Below are 14,162 nucleotides of genomic sequence, written 5' to 3'. Positions count from 1 at the left end.
CCAATACTTTCACGAACTCCAAACAAATCATTTGGAATTGTTCCAAACCGAATATCCTTCACTTTCATAATCGGTTTCACATCATAACTTTCTTTCTTTTCATCTTCAAAGTTGTTAGGATTACAACATACCTGAAGCTTGATGTTGTACGTCATATTCGGATTTCTCTGAACCTTCATCAACAATCTCTATTTATGATCATATAGCTTCAATGTCCCATTGGCTATTTTAATTTTACATCCTTATTCATCCAACTTTCCCAAGCTAAGAAGATTGGTCTTCAACTTAGGGATATAGAAAACATCACAAAAAGTTTTCTTTTCACCAGTCTTACTTACCACAGTCACATTACCTTTACCTTTGATTTCAATCTCGGATCCATCACCAAACTTCACTTGACCCGAAACTCCTTCATCCAAGGTAGTAAAAAACTCTTTCTTTCCTGACATATGATGACTTGCACCATTGTCTAAGTACCATGTTCCTTCATTCTTTTCATCATTTTCAAACACACCAGGGATAACCCTTTCTTCATTCAAACTTACTTTCTTTATTGAACCAACTGCCATGAACAAAGAAGGATCAACATCATCTTCTTTCTTCATTAAATTCAATTCATCATTCCCTTTACTTGGTTCTTTACATTCATTCGAGTAGTGCCAAATCTTATCACAGTTGTAGCACTTTACATACTTCCTTCTGTCTTCCCATTCTTTTGGGTTCCTTTTCTGGTATTCACCCTGTTCATCATTCTTACGTTCACCATTCCATCTTGGATTCCCTCTTCCTCGTCCATTGTATCTTCCACGGCCTCTACCATGTCCTCGGTAGTTTTCAACTTTCTTATCAGTTTGGGTGAACATGAGCTGACTTTGGGATGAACTTCCATTCATATTTTTGAAATTGTTTCTTTCTTCATATGCCTTAAAACGTCCAACCACATCTTCAAACGCCATTGGTTCGATGTATGCGAGTAGCTCAATCGAAGAAACAACAGGTAAATATTTATCTGACATAGAGTTCAAGAACTTTCTTACCAAAACCTCTTCTTCAAGTACCGCTCCCAAGCTCTTGTACTTTGACTGTACTCCACCCAACTTCGCCGCATAATTATCAATACTTTTGGTCTCCCCCATCTTCAATCCGTCTAACTCGGTTCTTAGCATTTGAACATGAGCTTTCTGAGTTCTTTCTGCACCAAGATAACGAACTCTTAATGCTTCCCAAACATCTTTCGGTTCTGAATACTCGGCTATCTGATGCATCACGTCTTCAGGTAGGGTTTGAAAGATAACACAAAGGCCATAAACTTCTTTCTTTATTCAATTCTAGTCCCCTTTTCTTTATCAATCGCATCATGCAAACCGTTCCGCACCCAAAATAATTTTCACCATAGCCGACCATGACGCATAATTGGTCGAAGTTAACTTTGGTGCTTGCAAAACAAAACCACCTATCGATTCTTTCACTATTCCTGAGCTCCCTGCTTCTTTATCACCAGCCATGTCTCGATGAACAAACTCGAAAACCAAAACCAATAACCAGAGGCTGTTGATTTAATTGAGGTATGTGGCTACACACTTGCTTGCTTCAAACTTAATAGTTATTTACTACTTGATGAAACAATCACCAAAAAGTTCTCATGTGGATTTCAATTCTTATCCATGCCACACGTAAAAAAACCTTTTGTTGACTTTTGTGACAACAGTTGTCGGAAAAAAAATAAAAGGCAAAGAAGTTAACAACTAGGTAGTACTTCGATCGAACACCAACTTCGAATGAGAACCCCACAAACTTTTACGAACAACGAGCTTAGGCTCTAATACCAATTGTTGGCCCAGACGGATCAAACAATCACATCAAACGAACTTTATCAAACAAACAAACACGCGATATTGGGGTGACAACCCTCGACTCTTTTTATATAATCAAACGAATTTCACGAACTTATCAAACGTACATGGAGATGAGACTTCTTAACTCTCTCTTAACTCTCTCTCTCTCTCTCTCTAAAAACAATAATCTAAACCTCTATTTATAGACCTGCTTAACTTGCTCTCCAAGACAATCACTAAACTTCCTCTCCAAGCCAAGACCTTTTCTAAACCTACTACAATTCAAATAACTAAATTATAACTTAACAAAATAAACCCTTAACTTTACTAATAATTCAAGATTAATCCTTCAAAGTGAAGACCATTTAAATCATTATTTGTACCGGCAACACCAAAGTAAGCATCCCAAATCCATAATCATGTGTGACGATTGCTTGTAGAGATATGGCCAGTATGGATGATCACCTCGTATGTACTTACCACGCCAAGCAATAGAACAATTGCCCACTCCTGATGCATACAATCAATGCTACCAAACATTCCATGAAATCCATGTTTCATTTTATGTCATTCATAAATTATTTTAATGTTAGTCCAAGTTAGGCTGCCTAAGTCTCTTTTGCTATGTAGCTTAATGATACTTTTATAGAATGTATAAACACTTTCGCGTATCATTTTTTCAGACAATTGAAGATACCTATCCAAAGAAGTTCATGCCGTGTTGAATGCCATGTGCCGAATAACACCCCATCGGGATACCTATCCAAATAATCTCACTACTTCAAGATACACTCGCCCGAAGGCATAACAATGCGATGAGATAAACTCGTTCAGTTCATGGATTGAACTAGTGATCGCAACCTACTTGCCAACCTATGTGCCGCTGAAACTAAATGGTAGAGGTTGGAATCAAACATGGGTCACATGAAACACTACGTATTTCTCTTACTATTCCCCAACTAACTCATTTTACAAGTTAAATGTACAACATATATTTATGTTTTCTTTCCATTAGTAAATGTATATAATAACCTTATGCTTTACTTTTAGTGAACCTTATAAACTTATATAACTATTATCATAATTGTTAGTATAATAACTCAAATCCCAATGAATTGTGCGTTAACATGTCAAAACGCGTGTGTGTGGTTCAATATTTTTACGTTTAATTTTTGTTCGGTTTAACGCCGTGCGTTTTACTTTTACATAAGCTTTTAAATATTATCAACATTTTTGCTATAACGTGTGGGCTTACATAGAAGATTTTTCTTTTTCATTTTCAACTTTTAAAGACGTTAAACTTTTTCACAGTTTAATACATAAAGTTTGTATATGTTTTTAATGGCACTGGCACATCTAGATGGTCGTAAATGCTAGTTTGTCATAAGAAACAATGGTGATATATTCGTGTGACTTAAGAATTCAAAGTTGTCATTTTTATAATTTAGGGTCTAATGCTGTATCAAACAACCCATACATGTAATTATTTTTAAATTTTATTAAAGTTTATATACATGCTCTGAACACTTTATATCTATAAATACAATAAACACCGACTAATATATTATTGAGCCAATGAGCTTTATCTTAATCGGTATCGGAGGGGAAGTGAAGATTTGAGATAGAGGTTGTTAGGTGTCAAGTTCGAATCCGATCTTAACCAAGGTTTAGCCTTCAAACAACGGGTTTTCCCGAAAGTGGGCTTAAAACTAGCTAGTGATGTATGCGATAAACGTATGAGGTCGTTTTTTGCCATTGGATTACCCCGGGTAGCCGGAATTTATTTGTTCATTAAAAGTATTATATTACGATATTTAATAGAAACAGCAATGATGTATTCTAAGTTTTTAACCATGACTAACTCAACCAATCAGTATCTATTTTCCAATAAAAATAATATAAAACTTCATTTTGTAGATCATACTAAAAAACATCAATAAACCATGTGTCAAAACTTGGAGATAGAAACATCTTTGTTGTCTTCTTCGTTGTAGGTTACCAAAATAATCATATAAATATGATACAAAAGACTGTAACTTAGAACCCACCAAAGAATTCTTCATCATCACCACTACTCAAAGACTCGATTAGCTCGTCGTCGTCATCCTCACCATCCTCCCCTTCACTCACAATCTCAAATATCCCGCCACCACCACCGCCAAAATCAACACCATCCATCATGAAATCACCATCTTCGTCTCCATCATCATCGTCATCATCAAGATCACTTAAACTATCTTCATCATTACTCATGTCATCACCATCTTCATCATTTCCAATCAACTCATCGTCATCAATGTCCTCGTCATCCTCGTCGTCTTCTTCACTTTCAGCATCATCTGGATCAGAATCATCATCTGTGGGCTTCCGTCGCCCGATTTCATACACTCTGGCAGATGAATACATTTCATCTTGATCGTCCATTGTCACCAGCCCGACAAATGAGTCTGTAGGCTCGGTTGAAAAGTCAAGCACACAGCGGTCAACAGGAATGGTGGCAATATCTGAGTAGTTGACTGCATCTAGTGTCCGGAAAGCAGAGAACAGAGGGTGTTTAACACGTCGAGTCTGGAATGCTGACGTCACTTCTTCTAGATTTCTTCTTAGAATTGCGTATATCACATCACCACTAGCGTTAAAAGTTATTACGGTTTGGTCCAACGACGGTACACTTCGAAGAAGCCTAAAGTTTCTTAGATCCCAGACTTCTGAATTTATAATTACCTGTTAAAGCAATAATAATATGTATTTTAAGTTTTTATTATAAAAAAATCTGTCACATAGCAGCAAAATACTGTTAAAACATACCTCGTTACCCGCAGGATGAAAACCACCACCTCCATAGTCGGTAAACTGATCAAACCGATGAACCGGGCCTGAGACCCGGCGGTCCCACAGTACACCATTCCACAAAAGCATGATATCTGAAGGGCTAAAATGAACCTGAGAATAGGCATGCCCTTTACTAGAAGCACCAGAAGATGGATCAGTGAGTGTCAAATCAGATTTACATGTCTGAACATCGTATAGTAAGATTTCCCGTCTTGATAACTCAGAAGACAATGCTGCAAACATGGTCCCACAGTGACTAAACGTTGCTGCCTTAATCCCGTCAAACGAATATTTGGGTCCGGCTGAAACTGTAGGTGCGTCCCACAATCTAACATCATGTGAACTTGAAGAGAGAAGTAGTTGAGTATCGGCAGAAAAGAAATATTTGACCATGGTCAAGGGAAACTGGTGACCCGGGCTGCTTTCTAACATACTATTAGTATTTGAATCAAAAACCTTGAGCTCCCCAGAGTGGCTACCGGCGGCAATTTGGGAAGAATCACCAAGAAAAGTCAAACAAGTCAACAGGCTTCCAGTATCATCCCTACATGTCCGCCATGGTCTGAATCTACTATACACAAACTGGCGGTCCCTTCGGCGGCCATGAATGCCACCGTACATATTTCTAAACTCGCGTGTGTTGAGCCTGGCAGTGATATTTGATGGTGCATCAAGGCTTCGTTTCGATTCTGGGCAAACATGTGGATGCAAAAGGGAAAGAGGCGGTAATGTGGTTATAGGAGCGGGACATTGGCGATGTTGGTGCTTAAGATACTGAACCGCAATGGAATCCAAAGTTAACCGCTCAGTAGTAGGATTTTGTGTGTTTTGATTATCATCTAAACCGTCAGATATGCCGACACTTGCAGGTGTTCTACAATGATGATCCTTAAAAGAAGCTGATGCAGAGAACATAGGAGTGTCACCTAGTAAACTGTTTTTCCGGCTGGTGCTTGGTGTTAAACAGACAGGAGAACGAAACCCTAGGTCACCAGTGTTGAGTCGTTTGCTTGATTGTGATAGTCCAACTTCTCTTAATTCAGTCAACTTACGTTTTAGTGGCAATATAAATGGAGTTTTGATAGCACTATCTGGTTCAACTTGGTTTTCTTCTGATGTGACTGGACCAGCAGGCGGTTTCCTAGAAGAATTATTAGCTTTGTTGCTTGATGGAGAAGGATGCTCGAGAGAGTAAGGAGTCATCTTTGACTGGGCTCCAGATGCAGATATAACCAGCGGTCGTCTCTTTATAGACATAGATGAATCTTGTTTTGGGTTAGAATCTTGTTGTGGTTTTGGTTTTTCTGCAGTGAGAAATCCAGATGGGACCCGCCCAGATGGCCATTGAATTTGTACGGATGAGTTCTCCTGACCAGAGGTTTGATATGTCAAAGATGACGGGGCAGATAATGATGGCAGTGGTGTCAACTGAGCCTCTTTAAGAAGTGCAGACGCTGCTGTTGTTAAACCAGACGCTTGTAAGTGCTCATGAATCAGCAGTAAAAGTTCCCTGCAAAATCAAAATAGAAAAACACGTCAGTGAAAAAACAAATACCTAAAAACAATAAAATCACTAAAGATATGTTAACAAGTACTTAGAATGATAAGTGATAGGAGTAGCAGCAGCAATTGCAGCTCTCTCAATGCGCCGAAGAGTAGGTGTAGCAGCATCAGTAGCAGCCAATGTACTTGCGCGTCCTGAATTTGTCACGATCTGCAGTACAAAAAGTCAAACATGATAAGTTGACTAAATGAGTTGTCAACTCAAACAATAAAATACTAAGTGCTTTTGAAAGACTTGATATACATACCGCCATCAGCTCAATTGCCACCTGAGATAGTTCGGTTTGCCACCTACCCTGTTCGCCACCTGGCGTCTGACTACCAGAATCTCTAATAAGTTCTGATAACTTTTTACCAACCTACAACAGCAAACAGAAAAGGTTTTCAATATTGAATCCGAAAAAAAATCATTCTAGTTTTATGTGGATATTATCAGACCTGAAGTTTTGTTAAAATGTGTGCAATAGTATCATCTCTTGCTAAACCAAGCAAGACTCTACATGCCAGAGCACGGAGACAATCAAGAGCGGTTGATGGTGTTATTATCCGTGGCTGTAGGAGCTGAAGTAGAACTTTGATACCATTATTGGCTCTGACTGCCTCCCTTGCTTGGCGAAAAATTTGTTCCATTTGAGCAGCAAGACCCGCACTACCTGCACCAACACCTAACGATATCCTACGGTCACCAACTAATCCAGAAGTTGTAAATATAGGCCCACGATCTGCAACGCTAGAATCTCCGTTCCGTTCTCGTGACTCGTTCAAGCTGGCCATGTTTATACTTGCCTCTGTAGGAGCATTAGGTTGGGATGCTGACATATGTCCTTGCACTGGCATAGTTGGTTTGTTACTGATTGATGGTGGCGGGCAAACAAGATTCACCAGAACATTCAGTGCTGGCTGAATGATCTGCGCAAACAGTATGAGTTTACATTAATGGCACAAAAAAAAACTAGTTTCAAGAACATGAGTTTACTAGCAAGTCACACATATGGCATACCTCAGGGTCAACAAAACCAGCACCATTCGCAGCATCAAGAATAACTGCTATGCCTAGACGATCATTGCTCAAAGTAGCACTTACAACCCGTCTGCGACTGTCAGGAACTAAAGTAACAATGTGCAGAACACCCAATGCATATTGAAGCAAATCATGCAAGTATCTTTCGACAGGTGGGGCCTAATCAGATATAAGAAAAAGGAGGTCATAAATCTGACAACGAAAGAGAACTGAAAATAAGTAAAGCAAACTATAAAGCTTTATAACAGCACACCTGACATAACTCCAACATAGTAATATAGCCATTGCAATTCAAGAACTTTTCAACTGCAGGCCAGGGAGCTCTCACAAACGCGGGACCCAGCTTACGATCTTTCTGTATTTGACGAAAAACAGCATCTATAGCCTCATTACTAATATCAAGTGGCTTATAAGCCGCCCGACTACTTGGAACCCGTGCTGCACTTCGAATATTCTTACTAGGGCGAATTGAATCCACGAGCAGTAAAAGGTGTGCTCTGAAATACTGGCGCAGAGCAACAGTTGTGTGGTAAGCAATCTGTTTTTCTGATGATGTCAATACCTCTGGTGGGGTACGGTCATTTCTAAGTGAGTTTGAAGCAGATGGGCCCACTGTCCCTGAGCTAGCCCCGGATCTAACAGATGCTGCTTCACCTAATAGATTTAGAAGCTTCTGAAGACCATCTTGATTATCAAAAGCGTCTAATACTGCCCTAAACACAAAAGCAGCAGCGAAAAATAAAGCTGCATTTTTTCTCGCCTGGTCCTGAGAACATTCTAGAAGCTGAAGAGCTAATGAAATCAACTGACGAATGACATCTGAAGGTAAGGCGCATACTCGTTCCATTATTCCCTAAAAAGCCACCATGCATCAAATCCTTTAAAACATAAGCATGGAGATATGCAATGGTTAATGAATGAAGTTGAAAAACTTATTTTTTAACAATACCTGAAGTGAACCAATTGCAAATAGACAAGAAGAAAGCCCAAAATAGGTGACCGGCTTTCTTGGGAGTGCAAGAAGCTTTTGTATGCCACCACGATCAACAAATAATGCAGCAAACTTACGATGGGCAGCCAATGCACAGATTAGTTTTAATATATCAGGTAAATGAACTGCAATTTGTGCTGCTTCTTTAAGATCAGAATTTTTCTGCAGCATTGCAAGACAGACATCTACACCTTTTTCATGTAACACGGGACCAAGAACCTCAATATATTCTCCTAAGATCTCCAGACATTGTATACAGAATTTTTCCCTTAGCTTTGCCAAGGATTCACTATCAGGGATAAAGAACTCCTCAACTTCCTCACTGGCCTCAGGTTCTGACTCTTTTAAATTAGCTGGCTCGCTGACATCAGCATTTTGAGTCCTATAATCACCCATGATATATTAGATAATTATAAGGTTAAGAAACCAAAAAAATATACATAAAACACATATAGTCACCAACCTAGAAACTTTAATAGCATTAGCTGCATCAACAACTGTAGATGCAGCTTTTGATGCAGATTGAACCGCAGCTTCTTCGTTATTTGCCTTTTTAAATTCCTAATCAGAGACAAAAAGAAAATGCTTTACTCCTATTAAATAAACATAATATTAGAACCAGAAAAAACATGGTTTAATCTGAAATACACACCTCCAATGCGGCAGTTTTAACAAGTTCAGCAGCAGCATCACCAGCAGCTTTAATGGCCTCCACAGAAGCATTTGCTGATCTGGCTTCAGCTTCAGCAGCTCTTACAGCCATCTTCACCAAATCTGAAATATCCATTGATCCAACTTTACAATCTTGGAAACAGTCATCACTATCATCTCTTTCAATAATCATATCATCAGCACCAGTTCTTCCAGAAGACTTCTTACTGTCTGCCATACGTTTTAACAAACTCCTATCCTTATTACTCCTTCCTTGTCCTCCAAATCTACTTCCAGATCCTGGTGAATTTAAAACATGTTCATTCTCCACAACACCTTCATTAACCCTTCCTTTCCATCTAGATCTTAATAGTTCCCGCAAAGATTTACTTCTGTCATGTACCTTTGTTTTACCATCACGTAAATCACCCTCATTTGTTTCATTATCTTCATCCATACCATCAGGTGGGTCCGCCCATCTTCTGACCCGATCCCTTTCACCTTGATTATCTGAGGCACCTTCTTCTGATATTCTAGGAGGTTCCACCATAGATGTCTCTACAGCATGCCTAAACCTACCCCTACTATCTTCTCTAGATCTAATAGAAGTAGCAGCTGATGAGCTTTTGTTGTCCAATTGATAATTAGACTCCTTTTGACTTGTAATAGGTTCTCCTAAAACACGGATTCTAAGATACCGCATAAGCTTGGCAGATAGCCCAGACGTAAGAACATCTTCAACTACTTGACCTCCACTGCAGTCAACATTGCATAAAGTCAACATAATGTAATCGGTAAACTGTAATAACACAAGTATAATAAAGTTACAAAACATACCCAGCCAAACATACTGCTAGAAGTCCAGTTGAATAGGTCTTTAGCATTTCAGAATCCGAGGCTTCTCTTACACCAGATCCGTTTTTCCCTTTGGAATCTTCAGACCTTAATGTCCCATCCATCACCCATCCCTTTAAGTTATCCAGTACAGTTTCTTCAAAAACATGTGGATACTGCATTCCAAAAAAGTAACTCGTTAGAAAACCATTAAAAATTCAATGAAAGTACAAGTTTGATTGAGAATCATACCATCCAAGTCAGTGAACAACTAAAGAGAAGTCTCAAAGCAGCTGCTTGAACGGATATTGAATATCGAGTTTCAGAGAGAAACTTCACAGATATCAATTCAAAAAACTCATCATTATCCTGTAAAAACAAATCAGGTCAATTCTTTTCCAATGAATGAATACTTACTAAACAACCTTTATCTAAATAACATACTGAAATAAAAAAAATACAAATTACCCTTAGTAAGTTCCCCAAACGCCCTATGTTATGTGAAGCTCGACCATTGTTTACAGAGGCATGACCAGTCTCTTCCATGTACCTACACATAAATTTTCCACCCCCTAAGTCTCAAGTATCAAATATGCATAATAAAAAATCACAGATAACCACTTCAAACTAAAACATCAGCATTCACAGTGTTTAAGCATTAAAACATGAGGTTGCATATGTTATAGAAAACTAAACACAAGGTTAATTAATTTCAATAAAATACAGGTATGGTCAGTTTCTTCCATGTACCTACACATAAGTTTTCCACCCCCTAAGTCTCAAGTATCAAATATGCATAATAAAAAATCACAGAGAACCACTTCAATTTAAAACATCAGCATTCACAGTGTTTAAGCATTAAAACATAAGGTTGCATATGTTATAGATAACAAAACACAAGGTTAATTAATTTCAATACAATACAGGTATGGCCAGTTTCTTCCATGTACCTACACATAAGTTTTCCAAACCCTAAGACCAGTATAAAACATGCATAATAATCAATCAGCATTCATAATGTTTAAAAATCACATCATGAGGTTGCATATGTTATATAAACAACAAGATGAACAGTTAATCAACTTCAATACAATATAGGTATGACCATTTTCTTCCATGTACCTACACAAAGTTTCCAAACCCTAAGTTTCAAGTATTATATATGCATAACATTACAAACACAAAAAACCACTTCAATTTGAAATATCAGCATTCATAATGTTTAAGAATTACTCATGAGGTTGCTATGTTAGAAAAACAACAAAATATTTCAATATAATATAGACATGACCAGTGTCTTCCATGCTACACGTAAATTTTCCAAACCCTAAGTTTCAAGTATCACATATGCATAATAAAATATAAAACATAAATATAGAAAATAAACCACTTTCATTTAAAATATCAGCATTCACAATGCTTAAGCATTACATCACGAGGTTACATATGCTATAAAACAACTAAATACACAGTTAATAAATTTCAATACAACATAAGATTTCCAAACACTAAGTCTCGGACATGTATATTATATATGCATAACTTATCAGCATTCATAATGTTTTAGCAATACATAATAAGGCTGCATATGTTACAGAAACAACAAAATGCACAATTAATTAACTTCAATGAAATACAGGTATGACCAGTCTCTTTCATGTGCCTACACATAAGTTTTCCAAACCATATATATCAGCATTCATAAAACTTAACTATTGCATCATAAGGTTGCATATGCTATAGCACACAGTTAATTAACCAATTTCAACATACATAAGTTTTCCAAACCCTAAGTCTCAGACACTAATAAAATATCAGCATTCACAATGTTTAAGCATTACATCATGAGATTTCATATGCTATAGAAACAACAGAATACACAGTTAATTAACTTCAATACAGTACAGTTATGACTTATGACCAGTTTTCCAAACCCTAAGTCTCAGATACTATATATGCATTATAAAATATCAGCATTCACATTGTTTAAGCAATACATAATAAGGTTCCATATGTTATATAAACAACAAAACAAACAATTATTTCATTAAATTCAATACAACATAAGTTTTCCAAACCCTAAGTCAATATATCAGCATTCATAATATTTAAACAATACATAACAAGGTTGCATATGATACAGAAACAACAAAATACACAGTTAATTAACTTAATTCAATACAACATAAATTCTCCAAGCCCTAAGTCTCAGGTATTATATATGAAAATAATATATCAGCATTCATAAAACTACAACAAAACACACAGTTAATTAACTAATTTCAACACACATAAGTTTTCCAAACTCTAGGTCTCAGATACTATATATGCATAATAAAATATCAGCATTCAGAGTTAATTAGCTTCAGTACAACATAAGTTAAGTTTTCCAAAATATGCATTCACAGTGCTTAAGCAATACATACCAAACTTGCATATATCATAACAGCAACAACAACAACAACAACAAAATAAACACAGTTAGTTAATTAATAAATAAATTAATTAAAAACAAGTTCTACCTGGCTTCTTGAGTCTCAAGTATAGAAGCTAGGGCATGAATATTATTCGGCCTAGGGTTATCAGGAGCCGCAGTGATCTTATCAATCAGTCCTTGAGCCTTCACAATTAACATCTCGTCTTCGTTATTAGTCTCTTCTTCCTCTTCCTCATCGTCCTCATCATCATCTTCGTCTTCCTCTTCGTATTCATCGTCGTCTTCGTCGTCTTCGACCGGAGGATGAGGAGGCGTCGGTTCCGGTGGTGGCGCAGCGGCAGCTGGTGCGGCGGATTGGATATCGTCGGCGGATGATGAGTCCATAATAATAATAATAATAATATAATGAATGAATGGAAATTGGATGGTGAGAGTGTGTGAATAAATATGTTTGTTTATATGATGATCGGCGTGTGAAGGTGAAGAAGGTGTTTTGTTGTGTTTTGTTTTCCCTACAAATTTTAGGGGATTGATTGTTGGTTGCGAGAAGGTTCCATACCCGATTACCCGGATCCGGACGCTTAACCTAACTTACTAACGTGTACTTTTTCTTAAAACAAAGAAAAACAATATTCTAAGTTTCTAACTACGTTTTTTTACGGGTGCGTGAATTAGACGGTAATCGAAAAGTTTGGACCTGGGTTGGTTATTGGATCATCCTTTTTAATAAAAAAACGAACAACCAGACTTTTAAAAAAACCCGAACATTAATTGTCTTTGTTTTCTATAAATTTGTTATTTTTTGGAGTTTTTTTTGGCATTTGAAATACTAAAAGTTTTGTGGCTTTGGAACATTAAATGACGTCTGAATTTTGATGGTATTTTTTTAGTAGTATGGTGAATTTGATGATGTATTGTTATTTTATTAGTATTAACTAGTGTTGTTTCCTGACGCGTTGCGCCGAGCAGGTCGGTAAAACACGGGTAGTAGTAAAACACAAGCGTCGATACGGTAAGTCGACGTGAATTTAGTTGGTTGCAGTTACGTGCGTTATTGTATCGGAACTGAGACAAAAATAAAACAAAAAACTTATAAAAATTGGGGTGGACCAATGGTGTGGTGTCGGTCGGTAAAACTGGATCATTTGTAAAATCCGACCATTATTGATCTCGGGCGTTGAAGCGGTTGAGTCTACGCGAGTTTAGTCGTTTTCTTCATGTTAGTTATGGTATCGGAACTAAAAAAATCCGCATTTAGTCGTTTTGTTACGGTACTGGAACTAAAACAAAGTGCGGTGAGTCTACGCGAATTCTGTCGGTTTCCGTCGCGTTCGGTACGGTACCGTAACTAAAACAAAATAATGAAAAGGAACAAAACCAAATCACATTTGGTAGGTTTTCATTACGTTCTTTACGGCCGAAACTAAAAAAACAAAAAATAAAAAGTAATAAAAATTACTACCAATAAGGTGCCGCAAAGTCGCCTAATCGGGACTTTGCGGCACCAAACTCTTTAATTATATTATATAATAATTTTTCGTTTTACTCCTTAACCCAAACTTAACCAACCCGGACTTTAAATAATTGGTTATCGAGTCACTTTTCCTAGTAAAAAAAACTAAAAAAATACCTAAAGAACACCCGTAATAAAACAAATTTTATCAATTATTATATATATAAAAGTTGTCTTTTTATACGAAACATGAAGTGGAGGCCCGATATTTGTAATAGGAAGAGAAAAGAAAATTTTGATTAGCCTTAGATTATAAAATTATGATTTTGCCGCTCAATATAACATTAAAAAGAAATCCTTTAACAGAGGCTGTTTGGTAGCCTCTTAACAGTCATTAAGAGGCTAGCCTTTTAATGGTTAAGAGGTAGCCTTAAGTTTGAATGATTAAGAGGTATTCAGACTTAAGGCTACCTCTTAACCATTAAGAGGTTATGATTTATTAAAAGGTAGCCTCTTAATGACTGTTAAGAGGTTACCAAACATCC

The 14,162-nt window shown here is 37.1% G+C and overlaps 1 protein-coding gene across 1 annotated transcript; it reads right to left on the bottom strand.

The window, feature by feature from the left end:
* Positions 1 to 3,697: 3,697 nt before the first annotated feature.
* On the bottom strand, positions 3,698 to 12,715 carry LOC143603466 (DDB1- and CUL4-associated factor homolog 1-like). The gene is made up of 14 exons (XM_077080249.1): positions 12,250 to 12,715; positions 10,196 to 10,277; positions 9,980 to 10,096; positions 9,731 to 9,903; positions 8,895 to 9,648; positions 8,706 to 8,803; positions 8,201 to 8,624; positions 7,505 to 8,104; positions 7,231 to 7,410; positions 6,669 to 7,139; positions 6,479 to 6,589; positions 6,263 to 6,381; positions 4,644 to 6,177; positions 3,698 to 4,559 (listed from the first exon to the last, which is right to left on the bottom strand). Exons 1-14 carry the CDS (start codon positions 12,546 to 12,548, stop codon positions 3,873 to 3,875), a joined length of 5,649 nt encoding a protein of 1,882 aa, XP_076936364.1. The 5' UTR covers positions 12,549 to 12,715; the 3' UTR covers positions 3,698 to 3,872.
* Between the last annotated feature and the right edge of the window lie 1,447 nt (positions 12,716 to 14,162).

This window comes from Bidens hawaiensis, unplaced genomic scaffold (assembly GCF_021521415.1).
Source record: "Bidens hawaiensis isolate Kalapana, Puna unplaced genomic scaffold, B.hawaiensis_p1.1 tig00001961_1, whole genome shotgun sequence".
NCBI classification, from domain to species: Eukaryota; Viridiplantae; Streptophyta; class Magnoliopsida; order Asterales; family Asteraceae; genus Bidens; species Bidens hawaiensis.
The sequence above is the reverse complement of the archived record's forward strand: the minus strand, read 5'-3'. Positions and strand labels throughout refer to the sequence as shown.